Source organism: Telmatherina bonti (genome assembly GCF_933228915.1).
Source record: "Telmatherina bonti genome assembly, chromosome: 20".
Lineage (NCBI taxonomy): Eukaryota > Metazoa > Chordata > Actinopteri > Atheriniformes > Telmatherinidae > Telmatherina > Telmatherina bonti.
The window spans coordinates 17,281,582-17,308,655 of NC_136618.1; the positions used below are offsets into that span (position 1 = coordinate 17,281,582).

The 27,074-nt window shown below is 39.6% G+C and overlaps 1 protein-coding gene across 3 annotated transcripts in view; it reads left to right on the top strand.

The window, feature by feature from the left end:
* The first annotated feature begins 1,708 nt into the window (after positions 1-1,708).
* The window catches only part of atp8a2 (ATPase phospholipid transporting 8A2), a 48,486-nt gene continuing 23,120 nt past the window's right edge, over positions 1,709-27,074 (top strand). For 2 of the 3 annotated variants that reach the window (XM_079259385.1, XM_079259386.1), the window contains exons 1-23: positions 1,709-1,770; positions 8,808-8,952; positions 14,625-14,724; positions 16,835-16,933; positions 17,038-17,083; positions 17,316-17,356; positions 18,681-18,754; positions 19,149-19,218; positions 19,327-19,454; positions 19,667-19,778; positions 20,125-20,293; positions 20,398-20,525; positions 20,623-20,700; positions 20,831-20,919; positions 21,162-21,206; positions 21,413-21,488; positions 21,609-21,797; positions 21,882-21,931; positions 22,019-22,088; positions 22,168-22,252; positions 22,948-23,087; positions 23,967-24,105; positions 24,767-24,831. In XM_079259385.1, the coding sequence (XP_079115511.1) occupies positions 1,728-1,770; positions 8,808-8,952; positions 14,625-14,724; positions 16,835-16,933; positions 17,038-17,083; positions 17,316-17,356; positions 18,681-18,754; positions 19,149-19,218; positions 19,327-19,454; positions 19,667-19,778; positions 20,125-20,293; positions 20,398-20,525; positions 20,623-20,700; positions 20,831-20,919; positions 21,162-21,206; positions 21,413-21,488; positions 21,609-21,797; positions 21,882-21,931; positions 22,019-22,088; positions 22,168-22,252; positions 22,948-23,087; positions 23,967-24,105; positions 24,767-24,831 (2,181 nt within the window). In that variant the 5' untranslated portion in view covers positions 1,709-1,727. Of the gene's footprint in view, positions 1,771-8,807; positions 8,953-14,624; positions 14,725-16,834; positions 16,934-17,037; positions 17,084-17,315; positions 17,357-18,680; positions 18,755-19,148; positions 19,219-19,326; positions 19,455-19,666; positions 19,779-20,124; positions 20,294-20,397; positions 20,526-20,622; positions 20,701-20,830; positions 20,920-21,161; positions 21,207-21,412; positions 21,489-21,608; positions 21,798-21,881; positions 21,932-22,018; positions 22,089-22,167; positions 22,253-22,947; positions 23,088-23,966; positions 24,106-24,766; positions 24,832-27,074 lie in introns of those variants that run through there. The other variant, XM_079259387.1, reaches the window with a different exon arrangement.

Below are 27,074 nucleotides of genomic sequence, written 5' to 3' on the forward strand. Positions count from 1 at the left end.
ACTTTAGGTTTGTTTGTTTTTTTGTTTTTTATTAATATACATGTTAACACTAAATGCTAAGGTATTAGCCTATGTAAGGGGTAATATAGGAGTCCTGACCTTTTCATACTAAAGGGATCAACAAGGCCATGCTAGCTGACCTTTGAAAACACCTGGTTGAGCAAAATGGGACCAGGCTGTTAAACACAATGAGATGAAAATGCCAAGCTATTATGGCTGCATATGGATTTTCCACACACTATTGACACCCTATAGTGTAAAGTGAATAGTGTAAAACGGGCAATATAAATTGTTGCAACCATCCAATCCAAGTAGCAACTCAAAACAAGACTTTGTTTTTTCTGACTTTTTGAGGGGGTACTGCCATGCACTCAGCTGTGTTGATCATTCCACAGAAGTACAATCCAAGTTATACCTCTCTGGAAAGGTGACTCATCAACAGGCTTAGCAACAATAATGCAACACCGGTTGTTATAATTAAAGGGGAGAAAAAACTGATCGAACAAACACGTCTCTTTCCTTTTTGCAATTAGTTGAGGCTTAAATTAGATTTTGAGTCTAAGCTTTGTGAACATGTACGTCTGTCCGTCAATAAAGCTAAATAGGACAAGAGTAGGTATGTAACTATTTCCATTAAAAATAAAAGCCATTTGACTTTACGTGTGTTGGAGGAGGGATGCATCTCTGAGAACAGAGGACTGGGCTTGGCCTGGCCTAGCTTAACTTCAACATGAGTTTTGTTATAACATTCAGAAAGCTCAGGGGGATTCTACTCTTTATAAAGTTTTGAGCTTGAGGAATAGAGATAATCTCCCCATGTAATTCAGCTCCTAAGAGGTCTGGACACAAGTCACTCATTTCATTCAGGTATGTTGGAGAAAGAAGGCTTCTAAAAGATGGAGGGCAGTCTCTCGGACTGGTCTTTCACCCCTGGTTTAAGCAAATTATTGTCATTGACTAAAGTGCAAAATATAGAGATATGTGAAAAATATTGTAGCTTAGTCATAATTTATTTGATATGAAGCGGTATTCTAATTTAATAAGTAAATGAAACTGATTTGTATTCCAACAAATAGTGGCAGAAAGGTCATTCAGATTGCTGCGTATGGGGTTTTAATCAAGGCTGGATTATCCAATGGGCATTATGGGCACAGGCCCAGGGGCCCACACCCACACGGGGTCCACGTAGGGCAAACACCAGAAGTTTGGACAAGAAATAAAATGTACATGAAAGCCAGATAGTTACACCACAGTGTCAAGTGTATTGTTATTGGTACCACTGGCTGAGAGATGTTAGAAATGTCGTTTCACATTGTATCATTCACAATTTTCACAATGTTATGGTGGGGAAGGGGCCCACTGGAACACTCTGGGCCCAGGTGCCTCTGCACTTTTAATCCGGCCCTGGTTTTAATAACCAAAAACGATGCCACTTTTATCTTCATGTCGCAGCAGAACCTCCCAGAACAAAAACATTTATTTTGAAAACATTGAGCGGAAGTGGAACACTGTTGTCATGACGCTAGCTAAACCGCCCCCTTCAACGTTACCTCCGCGGTCCAACCGTCAAATAATGAAGGTTGACAAAAGCAACGGCAGCTGCAGGTAGGGCGACCGCAGCCCGGTTCCGCAGGAGCTCTTCCCGGCCCTGTCAGTCACCCCATGAGCATGTCACCCCTCTTGCCTCCTCGTCCCAGCCGCACCAACTGTCGTTCTCCACTGGCAAGATGTATTTCAACCGGAGAGCCAAGAAAATACACAGCGAGGGAGGTAAGCTAAAACCGCACCTAATGTAATCTTTAAAGGCTAAAACTGCGACCTATCATAACAAAGTGCTTATCTCATGAACCGTCCTGTCTTTCTGGACATATGGCGGCCTGTATGTAGTCGTGCGTATTTGGTATGTGCTCAGCATAATAACGGGGTACCGTGATGTCTGGGACTGCGGCATGGAGAAGGGCTGACTCGATGTGCCGGTATTTATCCTTGTACTCAGTTTTTTTTTTTTTGGGACCAGGGATGCAAGGACAAGCGGGCGGCAGGTGACTCTTTCAGGTAGCACTGTCAGTGGACTATCGGCATTTTTACATGAAAAATTATAACAAATTATATCAAATGATACGTGCTTTGCTTTATTATTACAAGAGAAGGACCACATAATTATGCTTGACGGGAAAAATATGGCTGACATGTCATCTTTCTCGATTTGTGTACTGTTAAAAAAAAATGTCCTATGGAATAATTATAGCATTACGTAATTGTTGCATCAGCTTATTCTGTCTTGCCCCCCCCCCCCCCCCCCCCCCCCCCCCGGATCACATGGTATTTCCCTAATGATTGATTTATTTATTTTTGTGATATGATGGCTTGCAACAAAATATAATTAGATAGTTTAAATGGCTCAGTCAAGCGCCTGCAGAATCAATCCAATAACAGCCTACCCGACTTAAAAAAAAACACGTGACCACCTAAAGAGCGCTTCTTCTGAGCCGACCGGAAATTAATCTTAGTCCTCTCGTCCTTATCAAAAGTCTTTTCCCCCCACACAATTCATAATAAGGAAAGAAATGGATAACACAATGGCTTTTTATTTTATATGATACCCCGTAGAGTAGATTTTTTTTATTATTTTGCTGATTTTTATCTTTTATATAATTTTTTGTTGCAATGAGAATGTCATACTCATGTTATGTTATAATTAAAAGAAAGCTGGAAATGTAAAAGAATTGCAAAAGAATATTTCACGAGTGGCAAACAGACGTTTAATTGGATTTTTCTAGACAAGAGGAGCATGTGTCCCTCTCATCCAGTGGCTTTTAATAGTGACTGGCACATATTGTCAGGCTGCTTTGCTGTTCCGTGTGTGTACACGTGTTTGTGTGTGTGTGTGTGTGTAATGTGGCTGCATGCCTCTTTCAGTTTCCAGAAATAGAAAAACAGGGCAAATTGTGAGTACAGATGAGCGCCAACTGGGCCATGATGGCTTCAGGCCAGAGGCTCCCAGATATGATTTTGTCTATATATATATATATATATATATATATATATATATATATATATATATATATATATATATATATATATATATACCATTTAATGTGACTTTTTCCATCTATTTTTTCAAATTGGTTTTAGAAGTTGAATTACTATTTTAACCAAAAGCCTATACAAATATGGAAACATAATCAGTTATTAGCCCACATGTGTTTCTCATGGCTTTTCCATGTTGCATATATTGCAATCTCTTGGAGCCTGACCTTTTGATTCTTTGCTCCAGTTAGCAAGCTGCCACATCTCAGGTGATTATGTCTGCAGACACCAATCTGTCACATTTATTTACAAGCAATTGCAATCAAAGTTTGATTTTATTAAGTATGTTTTAAAAAATTATTCTTAGCATGTGATCCACACTGTTAGTGGCACATGTTAGGTGCATAATTACAATACAATACTGGCCAGAAAGTATGTGATTAAATTCATGAGATTATTTTAGGATTATGTACCAAAATTAGGCTAACAATCTGTGATGTTTGTCTGATGGTATTTTTAGATTGTCTTTGATAACCCCCTGAGTTTGTATCCCCAAAGAACATTTCTTATAGCACTGTTGGTGTGGCCAGTTTATGTGAGTGATGCAGTTTACACAGCTGTTTTGGGAAGATAATGAATGTTCGTCATGGCTGGCAAGCTGAAGAAGATACTGTTTGGGAGATATTAAAAAAAAAAAAAAAAAAAAGACAGTTGTAGAAATGATGTATTTACATCATATGGCCATAGGGGGGCACTCCTGGACAAGCCACGAGGTTTTGGTAGTGTCAATTTCTGAACGCAGCTCTACAGGATGGCATCTTACCTATGTAAGCATAAATCTTAATATTACTATAAAAACCTCCAGTGAGAGGCACATACAGACACACTTACAGTTGCTATTATCATCAAGAAGCTCTGTGTGTGGTGCAGTGTTTATACATTGACTTGTTATTTTGTGTGTGTTGTTTTCTCCTGCCACTGCCTCTCATATGGCACCCACAGAGCAGTTAGTGTTGACCACCATTAGGCAGGAGGCTTCTGAACTGCAGGACCCAGGCCAGGGTGCCAACGCTACCATGCGTACCCGGCTCACAGACAGGTTTGACAAAAGTGAGTTTGTTCAAATTAGACTGGATGATGCCCCCATTTGTGTCTGGAGACCCAAGGTGCATGTGCCATGCACAACGACTAGAAGTAGGCGTCTCCAAACCCCCGGCCCTCAAGAGCTACAATGTGGAGGAACTTCCTGTCTCTGATTTTTGGCTGAAAACGATAAGACTGTAGCTTCTGAATAATCTGTAGCTCCTTTGGGCCTGGAGTGATGAATGCTGGGGGAAAAAAAATCACCCTCTTACTGCATGCGCTCGTAGATAGTAGTGAACACATTTACCAGACCATGCTGATGTAGATGCCTAACTATAAGCAAAACTTTCTGTATGACCATGTGCATGCTGTGTAGAGCACAACACGAGCATGCACAGATATAGCATATACGAATGGAGCATGTACATGAACATGGCTGCATGCATGTGTGAGTGAGCTAGAGAAACACAAGGGAGTAGCTGCATGTCGGGGTCTCTTGTGTACACTCTGAAAATTTTATATTTGTGTGTGTGTGGTGGGGGAGAGGGTTGCATAGTATGCGTGTATGCATCTGTGTGTATGAATATATTAGTGTAATTTACGCTGGTGAGCGTGTCGCACCTGTAGGATTAACAGGTTATGGCTTAGCAGCAGGTGAAGTTGCAGAGCAGACACAGAAAGGATTATCATGCTCGCTCACTGCACTCCTAAGAGGCTTTCTTGCCTTACTTCTTACTCTGGTAAGGTAGAAAATGGACCCAAAGGGATTGATAATAACCAGGTTAAACTATACCTGGAAATAGGGCCTGCTGGTTACTAAGGAGACCAGGGCAACCATGGGACATAAGGGTCGCTCAGGCAGACGGCGCTCAGTTGGTAATGTGTTCCTGATTGCACAGCATTGTTGTAGGTGGGCAGATGCATTTAGGGGAAGAAGATTTGGGGTTTTTTTTGTTTTTTTTTAAAAAACTGAGTTTAAATAAAATGAGTTTTTTGGTTGTCACAAAAAAATATTGAAATTCCATTATCTGATAATAATCTTGATTAATTATGTTATTTTTTCTGTACAATTTTTAAGCACTGTATCACATTGAAATAACTCATACAGGTGCCTTGTATTTCCATATTTTAGTTGAAAGTCAAGAAAAGTTGTAGAGTTCTCCTTTTTTATTTGGCTTTGGACCATCAGATGAAGAATCTCATATTCATACTCAAATTTTGAGGGGCAATTAAAGGAAAATGACAAGGAAATAGTGATGGAAAATTATGTTTGAGTTACTTTCATCCAGCTGTTTTTCATAGGTGAATGAAAATGTCTGAAAATGATTGATTGTCCAAGTGTGTCGCCCTTATGTGAAATATTTGGAATCAGGTGATTATTCAATAATCTTGACCAGCCAAGTGGGTAGTTGTGGTTTCATATTTAGCTCAAGAACACTTAAAAAAAGAGTCTGTCACTGTCATGGACTTAAAACTTTTAATGTTAACAATTACTTAAAATACTCTGCCAAACACGCCGGGGGATAAATACGCATACTCATACTTGTCATGTACATCCAAGTGGAATGTGTGTCTGGATTGCTTCGACAATTTCTCATTTAATAAGGCCGGATCAGCCAGAGTACCCATCCCAAGTGTATCTTGTTTGAATGGGAATTTTGCAACATCTGGAGATAATTCTGTAAATCCCACTATTGCTGTCAGTATAATTAGCAGCTATTGCCTTTCTGCCTCATTTCATCTCTGGGCTGTATGATTGGATTAAATGTGAAAGCATCTCTGAAGCTACACTTGTTACTTTATACATTCAGTTCTGGCAGTTTCAAATACTTTGATTGCAGCTATCCTAAAGGAAACCCAGGCACAGCACCAAAGCAGGGTCTGGTGAAATATGTTCGGCCATACTGGAAAATGTAGATGAATTATGCAGCCTGTGTCTATCCATTATTCAGCATCCTAAGCTGCTTGAACAGTGAAGTTTTGGAGCCAGCCCAAAATACAAAAGTAAGGGTGGATATTGAGATATTATGAAGCTTGTGGGATTCTTCACATAACAAGCATGTCAGAATTAACTGCATTTTGCGAATTTACTACTTCTTGTCCTGTCTCCTGAAATGGGTTATTTTATCTGCCAGGTATGTTAAAAATCTGTTTTGCCTTGTAAACATTTAATGGCATAAGTACGTTTTTAAGCAAGAGTGTTAGTAAAATTGTACATCTCTGCATAATGACTGAAATCGTAGCTGTTGTTTTTCAAGAAAGAATACGAATATGCGGATTTTTGTAGATTTAAAACAAAGAAAATGTATTAAACTTTTTTTTTTGCTTGTCATATTTCCTAATTTCAATTAGGGAAAAAACAACACAGTAGCCAGACCATCATTGCTGCTATAATTGCTGCAAGTAAAAAAAAAAAAAAAAAAAAAAAATCAATAAAAATGACAAAAATTTATAATGGATTATTTATTATTTATTTGAGAAAAAAAAGTGTTTTTTTTTTTAAACAAAACTATTGATTTTAAAATTGTGAAGCAAAAAAATCCGGATACTCGATTTTTTCTATTTGATTTTCCCACGCCTACTGACTTTCCCAGCCTTCCACCTTGCATATTTGATAATCATTTACTTAGTCATTTGCTATCTTGATTGACCAAAGTATCATTTTCAGCTTATTGAGCTGTGAGAGTGACTCACAGCTCAGTCCCGAAGTACAGTAATTAGCCTAGTGTGAGCTATAGAGATGTGAGATATGCTGTTTATTATCAAACTGCATGGGTAGACTTTGAACCTTGCACTGTGCCTTGTACATACTCTTTGTGGGCTGGTTAAGGTGTTACACTTCACTAAGTCTGAAGGGTTTAAGCCCTTGCCAAGCAAGTTTCTTTTACAGAGGAAGAAAGTTAAGAAGATTTTTTATCTTCCAAACAATATTATTGGTAATACATCTGATAAATGTAAAATGATAGCCTTCATATGGAGTTGGAATTTCCATGGAAAAAGCGGATGTCTGATGTGATATTTGATCACAGACCTTTTAGATTAGTCCGATCAGCTTACTTCTGTGTACTTTTACAATTTCTCATCAACTCTATACTCCTGAGCTTGAGTGGAATATAATGACGTTAACTTGATTATGTTATTGATGAGGGAGGAGAGTAACTCGCCCATTGTTGTGTTGCAGAAATAGGGTTTCAGACTGTGGAAATTCAACCTGCCTGCGCTTATTCTTTTTTTTTTTTTTTAATTATTCATGCAATTAGTCTGTTGTTATTTTCCCTCTCAGACTCACTCACAGATGGAAACACAATGCACTGATCCCAAGATCATCATCATTCAACTCTGAATATCATTATTCCAAGCAGTATCCGATAACAAATAGTAGGGAAAGTAATTTGTGGTGTAATTGATCTAATCAGAATTATTACGGAGCACTTCAGTACATTTATAAGGATTGGAAGGTTATGATTTGGGGATTGCCAGATGAAAGCAGGCTGGATGATGTGGTTTGCAATAGATGCAGAGTAGCACATATAGAATTTGTGTTTTAAGGTAATGACATATGTGAAGAGCCAGAGGAAATAGGGAGTGAAGTGAACCCTTCAGCTGAACAGGCATCAGCGTACGGAGAAAGCAACATGAAGTGATCTCCCGATGGATGGCTCCTGACTCGTGGATGTCATTTGACCCCATCTGTTTCTGACTGCAAGACCTTAAGGCGACATCAGGCTTCTGGCCCTTTAAAAGCGGAGCCCCGGCTTTGCCTCTCCGCAGCGCCGAAGGAGCTCCATATGGCTTCCCCCTCGTTGTCTGAGCTCTTAACATTGACCAACCGGACATCGCATAGGAGGGAGTAAAAAGCCCGAGACGCTTCGGAGAGAGGCTTTCCGAAGCAGCAGCAGGTGTCCGGATGACACAGCATCGGAGCTGGGCGGACTAGTTTCTTTCACCGGGACCGGGAGCTTCCTATTTGGCAGAGAGAAGGACGGGCGGGCGGGCGGCTGCGTCTGTCCACACCGAGGTTCGCCGTTGTTACACCAGCTGAGCAAACCGCGGCGCACAGACCTGTTTGCATTTCTTTCACCCCACTAATGTTCCTGCACAACAGCACTTACTTACTCTGCGGTACTGGGAGTACTTGATGAAAAATGGCCAGCTCCCGAAGCTCATGTGGGTTGAATGAGCGGAGATCACGACGCTTGGAGATGACAAAGCCAGGCGGGCGGGGAGGCAGGGAGTCTGCGGAAGAAGCGTGTTGCATCCTCTCAAGTCACTTTTCTGGATAACATTGCGCCTCTGTCTAAATGTGCAACCAGTCTACTCTGTGCTAGGCCACCATATGAACTTGCTGATAAATATAGACAAACCTGGTGTGTTTGTTCGCCATTGTGCATCCCTCAGCACATCCATTATACGTGGGGGTCCCGTGGGCGTCGCGAAACGCGCGTGTGTGCATTGACGGCGCATGAAAGACAAGGGGGGGGTGTTTATATGGGAAACGTCACTGAATCGACCCGTTTGGCTTCAGCGTACATCAGCATAAAGTAGACTCTAGTGGCAATTGGGCGCCTTCGCTTTTGAACTGTAAACCACGTCTCCCGTCTATGTGTCTCTCCCACCCTCCCCGTTGTCTCTGTCTCCGTCTCCCACTCGCACTCACTCAGCCTCGCCTCTCTCCCATCAATCCAACGGTGCAGGACCTTCTTGCTCGTCCGCCGGTTATCGCAAGGCAGATGATGAGATGTCCGGGACCACTTCCCAGGCGGATCCCATAGACGCTTCGGCGCGGACGGTGCTGCTCAACCGACCGCAGAATACCAAGTTCTGCGACAACCACGTCAGGTAAGCCTCACTCATGGGCTTTTAACTTGTGCTTTTAAACATCTTTGTTTTTCTCTCTGATATCGACAGGTTTTTTATACATTATGTGGTCTGTAATATTTTTTTTCTATTTAGTAATAAAATGAATGGCATATTTTATGAGCAAAAGCACACCAAAACTGCACAGTCTATAGGCTATTATGCAAGTCCTACACGTTTTTGACACTGTAATTATTTGTTACTGCAAAGATTTTTTTTCCACCATCTTTACTAAATCCACTTTAACACATTGTGCATACTCAGATTAGATGAACTTTGTGCCATAAAGGATGATCCAATATTTTGAGGGTTTGTTTGCAGAGTTTTAGATCCACAGTGCAGGGTTGAAGGACGTTCTCTGATGTGCTGATTGCTTTAGCTCATGGTTTTCACTATCTGTCCATGAGACTTTGGACTACTGAGATTTTGTGTCTTTATCTTTTTAAATATTTAGAGCATTTCTTTCCATGGCCTTTAATTAAAACATTTCTTTCTTTCTTTCAAATCTGTAGTTATTCAGGTATAAATAGATGGGATGGTCTAATAAATCACCTATGGGAAGACTTTTTTCAGGTCTGCAGCAGACCCAACAGTTGGAGTTAACAAATGTCACTAAAGTGCTAGGCATTATGAAGTGACATGACACTGTTGTTAAATCAATACATCCCCATAAATAATTAAAGCATTCAATTAAACTAAAGTAACTACCCTTTCATGTGTTTGGAGCACCTTAGCTGTTCTCTTTGGTTCAAAGATTTGTACTGTGGCTTTTTGAGAAACTATGGAGAGTTAATGGGACATAAGTATTGCTTGATTTCACCAGTTCACATTCTAATTCCTCATTGCCCAGTTGAAGGATTTAGGTGTGATTCTCTTAGCTGTAACTCGTCTGTAATTTGCACAGTTTGGACTATGGCAGTGTCCGAGTGCGCCCTGTGGCCCAGCTCTCAGCATCAGAGTGAATTTTTAAATAGGATGTAATTACCTGTCATAAACAGTGCCAGCCATATGCTGCAGCTTCCTTTTTTTTCCTCAACGCCTTCTCAGCTGTCATCAGCATGTGCTTTGGGTTCAGCTGTAGTGATAAATAGTTAGTCAGGCAAGTAATATTAGTAAGTTTCAGACAGACAGATCCAATTTGTGCCAGGATCTAGACTGTTTCTAGTCCGTTTTATTTAGAATGGAATTAATCTCCAGTGTCTACCGAGGGGGAAAATTGTCTTTGGCTCACCATCACAGAGGATACACAATACAGTGTCACATAAGTGCAATAAAAATAGAAATACAAATGAGACAAAAAGGCAAAATATATTGAAAATACTTGAAAATGTAAAAATAATCAATATCATATGTATACTTTGACTTAAAAGTTGTGCGGAAGTCAGCTGGTAAAACCTTAGCATATCACATGGAAGATGCAGTTTGCTTTAAAACGGAGTTGGCATGGCATCATCAGTACTTCTGTAAGCAAACTGCAACAGCTGTAATGCCCTGGACACAGTAGGGGTCAGAACAATCAAGTAAAATTTCTCCCATCGTCTTACGCAATATCAAAATAGCCTCAGTTAGTCTTCAGGTTGCCTGCATCTGACATTTTTGCTATATGCCTTATTATAAATTATTATTTCCAGGTTCTGGGAACTCCAGTAATCATGATGGAATTAAATAACCTTGAAAAAAAAAACTGTTAATTAAGAAGAGCAGGTTATAAGAAGACAAGCTTTCAGGCCATCTAGGCCAGTTACCTCTTTTGGCTTCAGTCCAGAAATACTTTTTCCGAAAAGCCTTCTTTGTGATTAATATTAATTATTACAGATCTTGTCATTATCCAGTTTGTCAGCCACAGTATCAAATCTACAGAAAAAAGGGTTCAGCTCATCAACAAAACCCCAACCAAATATCAACCTTTTTTTAATTTGTTTTACCCATTAATGTATTTAAGCCATTCCAAGCCTGTTTACCACTAAAATATTTGCCTTCTCTTTTGTTATTATACTCAAATTTTCTCTCAAAGGGATACCATGTAACCTTTGGCCACAAGGGGCACTAAACCTTTAACTTCCCGCTAGGGCTGGGCGATATATTGAATATACTTGAGATATCGTGGCTAGTCCCCTGTGGGATATAGAAAATGTCTATATTTGTCATATTCGAGTATCCTGTTGTCACACAGTTGTTTTTAGCTGTGGGCAGGGTTTTCTCACTCCTCCTCAACTCTGCACTGCTTTGCACAGTGAGTTAAAGCAAGCACACATACTTACGTACATAACGTGAGCTACGTGCTACATCATGAGAGGCAGCGTGTAGCAGCTTTTCTAGCAGAGAACTCCAGTAGCAGTAGCAGCACAAGTTACAATAAATGGAGGAGGAAGAATTTGCTCTGAAGAAAAATAGTACATGTTATGCATTACACAAAATGTGAATTTATATTATTTTCATATGTTGCATTTATTACATCATGCAAAGGCACTTTATTTTGTTTTAAAATTACATGTTTTTGCCACTGCTTTAACTTTTCAATAAATACGGTATTGATCAATTTGCTTAGTTACAATTTCATCCTTTTGGCATGAATGTTTAAAATCAGCATATCTTAATGCATTATGAACAATTATGTTTTAATGTAGACACAAAATCAACTTACTGACGTGATTGTATGCACAAAAGCATTAATTCAAGGCTAAGGTAAGTATCGAGACATATATCATATATTGTGACATGCCATAAAAATATTGGGAGATTACTAAAAGGTCATATCGCCCAGCCCCGCTCGCCCCACGACACTTTTGAAAAATTAAACAGTGCCCTTACATGACACTCACACAAATAAAAACAGCCCTAAAAACATTACTATAAATGATAGTTTTGACTATCAAATGAAGCAGTAACTTTGGCAAACTAGTGCTGCTTCCTATTGAACACCGTATAAAAACCATAAAACCAAACCAGGCCAGTTGCTAATTGTTTTGGCACTTTTTTGATATTTACCTGAGTTATTTGTTGTACATTTATTGTATATAAACCAGCTCAACCTGCGTGAAATGTTTATGGAGTCACATTAGTTTTGGTCTGTAGCTGATTGGCTTTAACTAGCTGCATTTCTACTAAACAGCAAAATAAAGACATAGACATGTGCTGCAATGTTCTGCAGCTCATCAGGCACTTACTGCTATTGTTTTAAATAAACACTGGCTGAAAGATGTATATAAGTGATATGTTTACACAACTGGCAAAGAGCTAACTTACCAGTCTAATATTACTGAGGCAGAGAGTGGGTTTTGCATCCACACTGTTCTTTCATCAGACCCCAATGACCAAAATCTTTGCCGAGGTAGAGTCTTTCTTCTGGGGCGATATCTTTCCCTCTTTCTCTTTTTGACCTCTTCAGACATCGTTTTCACCTTCCTAATTCGTTCAGCCAAGAGAAACATTCATTTGAAGAGGAGGAAAAGTAGCACAAAGCAGAGCTCTCTGTTTATAGAGGAGGAGTCGTAAAGCAAAGCGCTCCAGGTCACATGATTCCATGAGAGAAGGATCCACCCCAGTAAAGTTGTCTGGTTTCTGAAGAGAGTAGCCCCCTTGGAGTGCCAATATGCGTCAAGCACTGTATACACACTGACCTCAGAAACCATCCATTATTACTCAGATTAGGCTAATGTTTGGGTCAAGAGTTACAAGGTATCCCTTTTAAATATATTCCCTCTCATTGGTCTCCTTTTTCTTCCACTTGTTCCATATCACCAAAGGACAAAGCAGCCTTTTTTAAACTAACAAATGTACCAAATCTGTTTGGCGCAAGAAGCAAAACTATTGTGAGTTGAGTGCTCATTAGTCATTGCCATTCAGCAATGTTGCTGTTAAATTATTTAATTTCTCTTTTACATAAACTTTTTCTGGCAATCCATCCATCCATCCATCCAGCCATCCATCCATCCAGCCTTCCATCCATTTTCTTAACCGCTCAGTCCAAATCAGGGCCATGGGAAGCTTGAGTCTATCCCAGCAATTGTTGGGCAAGAAGCAGGGTACACCTTAGACTGGTCTCCAAAGTCCTTCACAGGGCCAACACAGAGAGGCAAAAAACCCTTCACACTCACTCCTAGGGACAGTTTAGTAACCAATAAACCTAACATGCATTTCTTTGGACAATGGGAGAAAGCTGGAGTACTCAGAAAGAATCCACGCATACACAGGAAGAACATGCAAACTCCACACAGAAATTCTCCCTCCTCCCTCTAGCTCTATAAATGAGCTTAAGGTTGATGCTCCCTGGCTCATCTGATTAGTTAATTTGTGATGTTCTGCCTTTCTATGCTTGCTGATTTGAGAGTTATGAGCCCTAATACTCCAGTAGATACGGTCTTTTGATGTCCCCATGTTCCTGTAACACTTTAGATTATGTTTTAAAGGTTCAATACCTTTATTGATTTTTTTCTCTGAGATTAAAGCATCATAGCTTTTATCTGAACACTCAACTCACATCTTCTCCATTTCCCAAATCTTTCACGTCCATGTTTATATGTTGGCAATGCTTTTTAAAATACTATGAGCTTTACATACAAATTAACCGGTTCATTATTACAAGAGAGACACCTGCCTGTCTTCTTCCACAAACCCTTTCAGACATTAACCCCATTTTCATTTGGCCTTTAATGTGTAAGGAACATTGTTTTTTATAAAAACACAACACAGTCACACAGCCGCAGGAGCAGCACCCCTACAGCTAACAGCTGTTAACACTATGAAAAAGTTTTACATCTATAGTATTAAAACACAATCAGGCATTTCGGACTCTTTTCTTGAGCCCTTAAAATGTGCATGTGGCTGTTTGCAGAGTCTAGTATCACTTGTCTTTGATTAGATTAAGACAGCTTTATCTACTGGATTGTAGGTGTAGTATCACCAGCTCGGAGGTATCTGTGACATCAGGGTCAGGACACTGCTTGCTTCTTTTTTCGGGACACAGACACATTTGTGTAATGTCCTGCTCCTAGTATTTTGTGTCAGTGCATGTAATGCAGATGGGGGAGGGGTATGGGTTCATTTCCTAGGAGATTCTGCTCTGTGGCAAAGGAGTGCGTTTTACCATTTGCTGCATGCACTCTATGCACTTACACACTGGCCATTAAAGAAAACCACTGCAAAAGCTTTTACGCTGCAATTAGGCAGCATGAGAAAAAAACAAAACAAAATAAGAAAAAACAAGGAGTTGACAGTTTATTTTTAGCTTCACTAAAAGCTCTTACAGTAGATGTTGGCCATATCAAGGCCAATCAATACAGCTGGCTGATCAATGCAAGTGACTGACAGGCTGAGGTTGCCAAGGATTCTTAAACCTATTTTATAGGGTTTGGGGTCTAAATTTAGTGTTTTGGATGAAATGTCTCAATCTATTTATAGGTGTGGTGTGTGGGCAGCCCATTAAGGCCTTGTTTGGCCTCTCTGAGCACAATTAAGTATTTATTTTGAAGTGCCCTGCTATTAAACCCCAAAATGTTTTTTTTTTTTTTAATTGAACCTTAAAAGCAATGCTTCTTGCAGTTCGATTAAAAAATATTTAGCACACAATCTATGCATTACTTTTTCATATGTATCTTCCATCTGTCTGAACATAACTACAATGAAGTCTTTTTTGTCCTCTTTTTCATCTGCAGTACCACCAAATATGGGGTTCTCACTTTTCTTCCCCGGTTCCTTTATGAACAGATCAGACGGGCAGCCAACGCCTTCTTCCTCTTCATCGCACTTATGCAGGTAAGCCCCACATTGTAACGGATGCCAACACTATTGGCACAACAGGCTGCATCTCTTGTTTCACTTCTCTGAAGCCTTTAAATGATACATTCTGCAAAACCTATTTCAAAGCACGTTAAGTCTTGCACAGACAAAGCTGTTCCTAAAACATGATTATAGATTTTTAAGAGTTTGCACAATTTTATAATTTGCTCAGGTTTTTCAAAACCCACAAAAACCAGATTCTTCTCATCTTTTTACTTCACCAGGTTTAATTAACTTAAACCAGGCACCAAGTACCAAGATAATTTGTTGTCAAGGGCCCTCACACATCAATCTTGGACGAGATTATATGGCTAAATTTCTAAATGTAAATCATATATATTTGCAACATTCTCAGAAGATCAGCCAACATTATCAGTGTTTTTTAAAGCAAATATATCCTCAACTGACAAACAAATACTCTTATCTTTGCCATTACTGAGATGGTTCGTAGATGCTCTAAACCGTCACACACTCCATTAACAGATGCCTCTTTTCCATTAGTATCAGCTTGTCTCAACTTAACTTCCCTCAACTCGTCTCAGCTTGGTCCTGTTTCTTTTCCATTACAATTCATTACCTGGTCTAAAATGGGCGGGATTTGTGTGAAATTGCTGTGACGTCAGTGTTGTACACGACAAGCTCTATAATAACACAGGATCTAGCGGCAATCTGCTACTTGGTCTGTTGCTCACCGGTTGCTGACCATAAATTGTGTCCATTTGTTGGAACCACTTCCAGTCTCGTCTGTTTGAACCACTCCAACCATTGTTGTCCTTGATCTGCCGATAGTCACTTTTGAGCTTTTTCAGCCTCTCTCCACACTGCTGAAAACTCCTTTGTTACCCATAGCCACGTCGGAAAGCTCTTGATAGATTTTTTCATTTTGTGTCGCTCCATCTAGTTCTCTATGTATCCTTTAAGCTTGTTCCATACTCCACGAGAAGCGAGAACTTTTTTCTTGTTCTCGAGGCTCCGAGAAGAAAATGACGTCATTTTGTTCTCGCGGACACGTTTGAAGACAGTTCTCGACACATCAGGCTGGCAGAACTTTTATATTGCGGGGCTCTGAGAAGTATTGTGTGATTGGTCAGACATTTGAGGTGGGTGTGGTTAACATGGAAAAAGCATTAAGAGGAGATGCTGCTTCTGCGTTTTTGCTGTTGCAGGTAAAACTGATCGTTTTGATAAAACAGCTGATCGAGGTGGTGAGAAAGTATGAACGTTCTTACATGTGGCATTAAAATACTCGGACCATGCCGCATGCACAACTCGCCCTGCCACGGACGAAGTTGCTCGTTAAATATGAAACTAGAAAAACACTCAAAGAGCGGAAACCTCCACCAACGACAATGTTAAAGAATCCTTTTAAACAATTCCTGGATCCAAACAGTGATCCAGATCACCACCAAAATTGAATCAGCTCTTCATCTTTACATTTCCAACAACTTGAAATTTTTATAAAAATTCGTCCGTAACCTTTTGAGTTATTGTGATCAAAAAGACGCCTGGAAAAACATAACCTCCTCGGCGGAGGTAACAATCGGGTTCATTGCACATAAAGCAGACATTGCCCCCCGCAGAGATCCCTCCCCGTTGCAGACGTGCTTCTCGTGCAGTATGTATGGACCTGACAAACAAGACGTTTTTTCTTGTTCTTGCAGCCCCGAGAGCAACAACTCAGTTCTCGCTTCTCGTGGAGTATGTAACAAGCTTTACTCAACAACCAAGCAAAGAAATGTCTCCACCTCAGTGTTGGACCACGGAACAGACTTTTGTTGCGCCATTGCTTGTCACGTAATGTAAATAACTTGTGAGTTGGAGTTGCTCTTCCAGTGATGATGCTCTCTTTACCTGACCTCTGATTGGCTGTGCCCCTGACCAATAGTGGCATGCAGCCTGGCGATGTCACACACAACCCGACTCAGCTCGCTTAGAACCTAGGCTGAGGAGTTACAAAAAAAAGTACCGGTAAACGGCTACAAAAGCCAAGTGGGAAACCCTATAGACCGAGCTGAGGCGAGACAAGCTGATACTAATGGAAAAAGGACAAGAGATATTTGAGTATTGAGTCTTTGTCTCTCATCAGCAAATCCCTGATGTGTCACCGACCGGTCGTTACACCACTCTGGTTCCACTCATCTTCATTCTCACTGTGGCGGGCATTAAAGAAATCATTGAAGATTATGTGAGTACGACAGCTGTAACATCGACAGAAGTTAATCTTAAATCATCTTCAAATATTTAAAATAGGTGAAAGGGTCATTATAATCCCAAACCTTCTTGTTACAGAAAAGGCACAAAGCAGACAACACTGTAAACAAGAAGAAGACAACAGGTATAATGAGTTCGTTTGTTAATGTGCATCAACCATCTATTCGGTTTTCCATGAGTGCGCTTGTGTTTATGTGCTTGGGTTTTGTTTTCCTTTCATCTCTGAGTGAATGGCTGTTGTCTGTCAGTCACTATAGGGCAGGCCACTCAGCCCCAACAAAAGTTTAGCATGCATGAATACTGTATGAGACCTGCTCTATAGACTGACTGACAACTGTGTTGTCCCTGTCTCTCAGTGCTGCGAAACGGAGCTTGGCAGACGATAATCTGGAAACAGGTATCACCCTCGTCACACGTTTCAACTTTGGTGTTCTCACATGTCAATCATGTACTTTCTTTTTCAGTGATGACTCACCTCATCGTGTTTTATTGGCTTAAATGACATGAAGAGTGGAGTTTCCTTTTATTGTATGTAATGGAAAATGGTAAAAGAGTGTACATAACCAGATATTATTTTGTACAATTAAATATGCAGTTGGAGAATAAAAGCCGTGAAAACAATAAAAAAAAAAAAGAGATGATAAAATAAATATTAAGTTGGAATTCAATGAATGCTAAGTTGTCAGACAACAATGTATGCTAGTGGGGTGTAGTTCAGCGTTTTGTGCAGGACCATTTTGGGTTTTTTTTCAACGTACTCATTAACTGCACCCAGCTGGGGGAGCTTGCTCCGTTAGCTTGAATCACATCAAGTTTCAGTCCTTTTGATGTCGATGACTAAAAAGATTAGCAAACATTAAGCTCCATTGTTGCTATGTGTCAGAGGAAGTTGAAGAATGTCTTTTTCCAGCTCCTATTCCAACGTTTTAACTCTGTTTTTTGGGGGTTTTTTTGTGCTCAACTTTTGTTTTTTCTCCCAAATGTTCAGCAGGAAGTATTTTCTTTTATAGGAGTTGAAGGCCTTTTTGAAATCGGTAGAAGACACAAAAACGTCCCCTTGTGTCTCATAAGATTATTAATTACATCAAGATTACAGTAGAGTGGAGCTTAGTCAGAGAGCCAGACAGCCTTGAAGAAAGTCCAAGCGGGAAGCATCATTTTCAGGAATCTATAATGCTGCAGTTAACATCACCCAGTATTACATGTGTCCCATGGGTCCCTGGAAACCAGTTTTCTGGATGCTGCTTCAAAGGGAAAAGACAACCTGATAAACATATTTTGTTTTTGGTGCCATTTATGCAGCACACTGGATGTGTTTTAGCTTGTCCACATTCTTGTCCAGACTGCCTTTTTTTTTTTTATCACATGGCCGCCTAGTTCTTTGTTTAGATGTGATAACTAAGCTAAACTTTGTTGCTTCAAAAGGATTATTCAGAAGTGTTTAATCCTTTTTGTCTTTTTTCATAGCGCATAATTGTCTCATTCTGGTCTGTCTTTGTTGCAGCTCAATCTGAACAATTAAAGCAACACATTGCTGTGCTCTCTGTCAAGTTATTTCAAATCTTTCTCTCTGTTGGCTGCATTCTTTCCAGTCACTGATTAACCTGCCCATTGTTTCCTCTCCTGCTTCTCAAATTCTTTGCCCTCACCCATTTTTCTTTTCTTTTTTTCCCCCTGCCTTTTTCCCTTTTCCCTCCCTCATGCTGCATCCTGGCCACAAGGTGGCAGTAGGCGACATAGTGAAGGTGAAGAATGGCCAGCACCTTCCGGCTGACATGGTTATAGTGTCCTCCAGGTCAGACTCTGTCCTGTGCGAGCATGTGTATATGTAATTCATCTGTTTGCCTCTTAATGTATAATCATTTGTCTTGCACTACCCTTTTATGGCTTCACTAATTAAGGACACTAATGATTAATCTATGTGTTTTTGTATTATTTAATACATCTTATTGGAACTAATTATTGCCTTGAAATAAATGTTAAAATTAGCTTAAAAGAATAGATCATTTTAGAAAAAGTGAACTTTTGATTATGTATCATTTTAAAGAATCAAACTAATTAAACTAATTCCTCAGTTGATTATATGAGACTGAAAGCAATCTCTTAAATATTCCCTGTTGGCGAATAAATGAATCATTTATTAAATCCTACAGTATTTTGATGCTTTTATATTTTAATTGTCTTTACAGCGAACCACAGGCCATGTGCTACATAGAGACTTCTAATCTGGATGGAGAAACCAACCTGAAGATCAGACAGGTACAGAACCTCTGTCTGGCTCTGATTATCACTTTTCTGTGATTAACTTTGTAAAATATCACCCTCAAGAAATTCTCTTTGACTTTTTGTGCTGTGGATGTTTTTCAGGGTCTATCACAAACAGCTGCGTTTCAGGCTCGAGAGGATTTAATGGCGTTATCAGGTCGTTTGGAGTGTGAAGGTCCCAATAGACACTTGTATGATTTCACTGGTACACTTCGACTAGAAAACCAAAAGTAAGACACACATGTATAGTTTTTGGTAGCAAAATATAAAATACTTTGATGTTAATAAATGATCAGTTCTTGTGTTTTGGGGGGTGGGGTTGTAAGAGATGTGTCTAAATAAAAAATTTCACATTCCAGACAAGTGGGGTGAATATGATGAAAAGTCATTTATCTGCATTTATATTCACAATTTGTGCATCTCTCCCTTTTCTGCTCCACAGTGCAGCTCCTCTAGGTCCAGACCAAGTGTTGTTACGTGGTGCTCAGCTCAGGAACACACAGTGGGTTGTGGGACTTGTTGTCTACACAGGCCATGACTCTAAACTAATGCAGGTAAAATCATACTCTTGCCTCAAGTCAGCAAGCTTTGTTTAGAAACAGGGAAAACCTTTGTTTGAAATGACTAAAAAGAAACGATATTTGAAGTTGGATTTTCAGTTGTCTAATAATATGAATAGTATTCTATTTTTGATGTGCATGGACAAACTTTCAACCCTGTAATTAAGTGTGACCAATGAGCAACATAATAAGATACACAGACTGACATTGGAAAGCTATAGGAACTTTGAAACAGCTCTGTTTTACTTTTTTTTTTTTTGCCACTGAGACATTGTAACTCAGTCAAGTAGCTGGTGTGTTTTTTTTTCATTTCATATTCCTTGATCTGTCCACTTCATAGAACTCCACCAAGGCACCACTGAAGCGCTCTAATGTGGAGCGGGTGACCAATATGCAGATCCTGGTCCTGTTTGGCATCCTGCTGGTCATGGCACTGATCAGTTCTGTGGGTGCAGCTATCTGGAACAAAGGACACACAGAAGCTGCCTGTTGGTACCTGTCCCGGACTGGTGAGTGCAAATGCAAATAAGCCAGCAGCTCTTGTCTCTCTGTGGTAATAAAAAGTCAGATAAAATGCACGTCATGATTTGTAAATTTGTGTGTATGATATCAGGTGACATCTCCACAAACTTTGCATATAACCTGCTGACGTTCATCATTCTCTACAATAACCTGATTCCCATCAGCCTCCTAGTCACTCTTGAGGTGGTAAAGTTTACACAGGCCCTCTTCATCAATTGGGTATGACTTATCTATATGTTGTAATAATATTCTCATGTTAAACTACGAGTGGTCAAATCACTGTGAGGGTCATGGTTTGGTTTTGTGTTTTCTTCAGGATGTGGAGATGTACTACTCAGACACAGACACACCAGCCATGGCTCGGACATCCAATCTGAATGAAGAACTGGGCCAGGTCAGTTTTTCCGTCAGTCCATAATCTATAGCTCCTAAACAGAAATAAATAACTGTATCACCCTTTGCATACAGAAGAGTGACAAAACATGCTGTTTGTTACCATCATCATCCACTTCTGTCTTTCCTAGGTGAAATATCTTTTCTCAGACAAGACAGGAACTCTGACTTGTAACGTCATGCACTTCAAGAAGTGCACCATTGCAGGAATCACATATGGGTCAGTCACCTTTCATTCTAATTAAATCTTACCTCTTGAATTTACTTAAAGGGGATTATGAGCTTAGAATGCCACTAAACACACTTCTGTCACTAATTCATGTTTCAGACTAACTAAACTACAACTATTATGCCTTATGTATTCTCGCATGCTTGATTAAATTAACTAATCAATTAGTTAACTTTAAAAAGAAAAACTTTTCTAACCAACTTTTTGGAATTTAACCTCATTCATAATGACAGCCACTTCCCTGATCTCGACTGTGATCGTTCAATGGAGGACTTCAGGTCAGTGTTCCCATTCTTCTCATCTCTCTTGCTCTTTTCTAATATTTTTTTTTTCTAGCTTTGCACATTATTTTATTTAATACATTGTATGTTTTGCACTTTAGCTTTACTTACATGACAGAAAAAGTTTTCCATATCTAAATACCTTTTCCCGTACAGTACACCATAACCTAAATAAGTACTATTGTGTTTTTTCTGTCTCTTAGCAATTTGCCGTCCAACAGCCATAACTCAACGGAGTTTGATGACCCAGCTCTCATTCAAAACATTGAGAAGAACCATGTAGGTGTCTGCGGGCCTTTTTTTTTTTAAAGTTTTGAAGCTAACCAATTGCCCAAACTTATGTGGAAGTTGCAGTTATACTGTAGTCCTTTTGTGTTCTGGTTGTATTTTTGGATTTAGCCTACGTCGCCGCAGATCTGTGAGTTCCTGACCATGATGGCAGTGTGCCACACAGTAGTACCAGAGAGGGAAGAAAACCAAATAATCTACCAGGCCTCCTCACCAGATGAAGGAGCGCTGGTCAAAGGTGCCAAAGGACTTGGCTTTGTCTTCACTGCCAGGACCCCTCATTCTGTCATCATTGAAGCTGTAAGCATGTTAATATCTGCACATTTCCCTGGACATTTTGCTGCATTTTGGAGAGAAGCTGAGACTTTTTTCTGTGTGTTTCAGAGAGGAACAGAAATGAGCTATGAATTACTGAATGTGCTGGAGTTTTCCAGGTATCCTCCTAAAATGTTGTCTTAGATATTAAATAACTCCTGATGTCAGATTGTGTTTTCAACCTGGACTCGATGCTTCTTTTGCAGTAATCGCAAACGCATGTCTGTGGTGGTTAGGACGCCCAGTGGGAAGCTGCGGCTGTACTGCAAAGGAGCTGTATGTTTATCTCATTGCTGGTATCATTTCAGCTGTTGTCAAGATATTTTTCATAATGACAAATATCTTGTGTTTTCAGGACAATGTTATTTTTGAACGCCTCACTGAAGCTTCTCAGTACAAAGAATTAACTGTTGCTCATCTGGAACAGTTTGCTACTGAGGGTAAGAAAAAATAGGAAATGTAACGTTTTACCATTACCAATTGTTGCCTTGGTTATTCTGATTCTGAATTTGTATTTACTTATAATTGGAGCGCTTTTTTCTTTCTTGAATTATATGACCTCAAATACTTCTATCTTTAAAAGAGTGTTTGAATAATTATACAACGTTTAAAAAAATGTCACATGCATTTCCTGCTGTAGAAGAAAATTACCAAATAGTCTGGATGAGTTGAAAAAAGATTAACAAGGTTTATTAGAATAAGACAGTAAATGAATGGTTGAATAAAAGAAGAACGACGTCGTTCACGGCTGCAACTGGAGAAGCCGTTCAGAAGAACATATCTTACAAAGTACTGAAGCGGAATGACCACAAGGCAAGAGAAGATTTTTTTTTAAACCAGAGTTTTTGCAAGTGCTGACTCTGGGAAGATGATAGTGAGTGTTGCCATCTTTGGGATAACTTGTAATATAGTTCTTACGGATCGTCATTATCCATATTCTGCCCAGATCCTATCTTGGTTGTCAGGTTGCCTCAGATGAGGAATGTTCAGTTGTAAATTCAGATAGCATAACCTGAGCTCATACAGTGCACAAGAATAATGATTTTTGTTGACTTTTCTGTCTTATTTATGTTTTTCATTAGTTATATGTTCTCAAAGACTGTGATATTGATCGTCTGTCCCTCTATTTTCTAAGGCTTGAGGACACTTTGTTTTGCATATGTGGACCTGGAAGAAGGCGCCTATCAAGAGTGGCTGAAGGAATACAACAGTGTCAGCACTGTACTTAAAGACCGCAGTCAGAAGCTAGAGGAGTGTTATGAACTACTAGAAAAGGTAAATTAACTTTCTGAGCAGAGATTAAGTTAGGCACACTGATAGGTGCATGATTAAAAACACACATTGTTTGGCAGCCAGCAGGTGGCAGACTGGTTACACTGCTTCCCATCCTTTGTCCCTTGTCTTTACTCATCACATCTCTGGACAAACATATATGGCCTTTTCAGGGGTTTTAAGGTTTTTAGTTCTATCATCAGGATTTTTTTTTCTTCAGGAAAAATTACTGTGGATGCCAAGTGTGTAGGTCAGGAAAAGAAAGCTTTGACTTGGCATACAGTCAACACTGGCATATTCACTGAAGAGCTTAACTGATAGGTGAGCAAACCAAAGATTTAAGAGGGAGTTGAGGTGAGAAAAGTACTTGAGGAGAGAGGGAGGGGGGAAAAAAGAGGAAGCAGGAGGAGGAGGTGAGCTCCGACTGGGAGACCACAAGGATAATTACCTGTACTGGTCTGCCAAAAGCCCAATAAAACTGGAGTCAACAACACTGTTGTGTTAGCTTGTGTGTCTGTTTGTGTGCTTGTCCAAGTGTGTCTAATGAGGGCACACATGCATTTAAATGCTAAACAAATTAAAGTGAGGGGAGGGCGGTCAGTAATGGGTTACTACTTGGCATGTAGAAAAAGACTTGGTACTGTGGTCCAAAATGAGCTGCTTTTCCAGCTGAGCTGAACCCGCTGGCATTGCAGTCATCTCTAAATTAGATGTGCATGACATTCTCGCAAGAACCCTCATATGTACAGTTTGGCTGAATTTTGAGGCTAAATGTGATTTTATTTTAACATCATTACCTCTTTTTTTTATTCCCTTATGTTTCACTTTTCATCAAATTATTTACGACTCTATCTCTGTTGTGTTTCCCTGTTCCACCAACAGAACTTGATGCTGCTTGGTGCCACGGCCATAGAGGACCGTCTCCAGGCAGGCGTGCCAGAAACCATTGCTACTCTGATGAGGGCCGACATCAAAATTTGGGTCCTTACTGGAGACAAACAAGAAACTGCCATCAACATAGGTGAGAGATGGGTATAGCTAACACTACAGAGAAAATCTAGATTAATGTGTGAGAAACAGTGTGTATAGTGTGGTTAGTCAAATAATTGCTTGAAGAAAAGCTACCATTATGTAAGCTGTGAAATACCTGACATTTCCCAGTTCTATAATTGAAATGTGCCAGTGGTCAATGTAATTGTGGTGCAGAGGAATGCAGCAACAAGAGTGTGTTATAGTTTCTTGGCAGTCGTGAAGGAAGTTGATGGCAGATGTCCAGGTAAACCAGGACTTGAAAACAAAATCTAAACAGACACTTGTCGCTTTGGATTTAAAAGCTGGGACATCCCCAGAGATGGTACTGTGTAGGTGCTCCTTCATAAGTCACACTGTTATACAGCGGATGTTATATTCTGAAAAGCCAATATAATGTTTTTCAGCAGCTGAAATAACATAAAAAAACAAATGGCAATTTGGCTGGATTGACCCCATAATGTAAGAATGATACTTTATAATGAGCTTGGCCACAGGAGAATTAAGGAAATAAGTGTCAGAAATTTGTAGCAGGATTTTTTACCTTCAACCATGCATTTGCACATTTTTTTTTTTTTTTTTTAAACTTGTGTTTTGTGTTTGCGTAAATTTAATCTCTTTCCTATACCCTATTCTCTACCCTTGTTTCTCAGGTTACTCCTGTCGTCTAGTGACACATGGCATGTCCCTCATCATTGTCAATGAGGATTCTCTAGATGTAAGTAAACCTTCCTCTTCCCGCGGCCGACCTCCGTCGATCACATTTGTGTACACTTTGTACAGGACGGGCTTTCTGTGTGTGTACCTGAGGGAGGAAGTTATGTTGTGGGGTCTTAAGCAGGTTATCGTAAAAGCTAGGGTGTGGTCTGTGGCCAGATTGGTGGATGGGGTTCTTTGTGTGTTCACAGGTGCAGGTAATTAAAGTCTCTGATGTCCCCCCTTGGAGAAATGGATGAAAAGAGACAAGTGCTAAGCTATCACCTTTATCGGTCTTCTTTCCATCTCCTGTATAAGATTCTCATGCAGTGTTTTGACCATCCTTGTCTAACTTGTTTCTAGTTAAATGGCAGTACTATGTACAGATCATATGTATTGAGTTTGTTCATGATCAAGCTACTATTTAGAGCAACAACTTCCTTGTTTCTACATTCAATTTTTTCTTTATCCTTCTTCTGTGTTCCTTCCATTCAATCTTCAGCCCGTTAGCCTCCTAGCATAATTACTTTAGTCAGATTGTTAGGTTTTATAGCCAATGATAGACAGTCAAATAACAATATTAGATTAGAATTAGATAGCTATAGGCTATAGAGTATAGGAACACACATCATAATTTAGTCAAAATATGACTTATAAATTTTGCTATGAGGCTAATGATGTGTTGATTTCTTTTCTAAGTGACTTGATTGATGTCATGTGTCTTTAAATCTTGCACAACATCTACTAGGAAATCAGTGTGCTCAATTTTTCTGACTTTGTTTACATATGAGGTCTCAGAGATGATGCCTAGTAAATTTTGAGAAACTGCACTGCATGTGTCTGTCTGTATTTGTTTATGAGTTTCTGCGAGTGTGTTTGTAAGCCCAAAGTGTGTGTTAAACTTAAATGGAGAGTATATAGCCAGATTCATAATTTTCCAGCTTCATAGAAAGCCTTGCACAGTTGGTGGGCAATTTTGGACTACCAACTTGTAGAATAATTATATTAGTCTACAGCATGATCAGCGTGATTCCTCTCAATGGTTAACAAGGGATCTAATTAGAGACCTGTGTAAATGGATTTTAGCATCGACATGATTATAAATTTAACTGCACACCTTTGCTCATACTGTTTTGGATTCTTGTATTATGCTATACATTAGGGAATAGAGTGCTTGAACTTTTCTACTTTCACACCTATCAAAATGGAGCCTGGAGGTTTCCAGACTTTCTTAACTACTGGTCAAACGCAGACAGCGTGTGAAACCACTTACCGGTAAGTGCAGAGTAAATTGAGTTGGTTGAAGTGAATATTTAACTTGAAGGCAATAAGGGTACTTTAGACTAACAGTTGCCTGTACAATCAGCACAACAGTGTGAAAGCTGATGCATTCAGTGCGGATAGGTTTTGGAATATGCTTAGCAGCTCTTTGTCTGATATGTTTGTGGACAGTTTTGGGTTGAAGTTGCACACAGGCAGAAAAGCTGGAATGAACAGCTGGTTAACATGAATAAAACCTCATTAAACAATCATTATTGGATTTTTTTCTTACACTTTTAATAGACTGTAGCTGCAACATAGCAAACTAGAGACAGGATGAATTTAGCCATGCTTAAGACAAAAAATAGGTACCCATAGTGTTAGTCATGCTTGCCTATCGGGACAGCTTTAGAGAGCTGTGGTTGTGACCGATGTAGATGAAAGCCATGCAATCTTCACTTCAACATTTATTATCGCACTCTTAAAATAACTCACACCGGCTTCATGTCTTTATGCACATGGTCCTGTTTGAAAGTCCAACTTGCACATGAGTAAAAACAGAAGCTTATCAAATTCATTCCTCAAGGTTGACCTCTTGCTCCCATTTGCATCAGCCACTATGAAGTAGCTAGTTTTCAATTTGTGCATGCATGTATGTGTATGTGGCGGAGATCAAAGCATAGTTTGGTCCTGGAAACACCTTTTGTTGTAGGTGCTTTGACAGGTGTGTACAGTATTTGCCTGGCTCTCTGTAGACAGGATTTGTCAACAGCACATACCTGTACAAGATACATTTATACTGATTAACAAGTGTTCAAATTAAAAAAGGGAGGCTGACTTAGAAGTTGAGTGTGACAATGTTTCAACACTGATTTCTTGGGTAATGACCATTGGAACATCATTGTGTCGATGGGTGTCTCCTCTGGTATGATGGTCTCTAGCTTGTTCCACATTACTCCCTTTTTCTTTTGTTATTTGTGTGTAGAGCATCTTATGTTGGACATT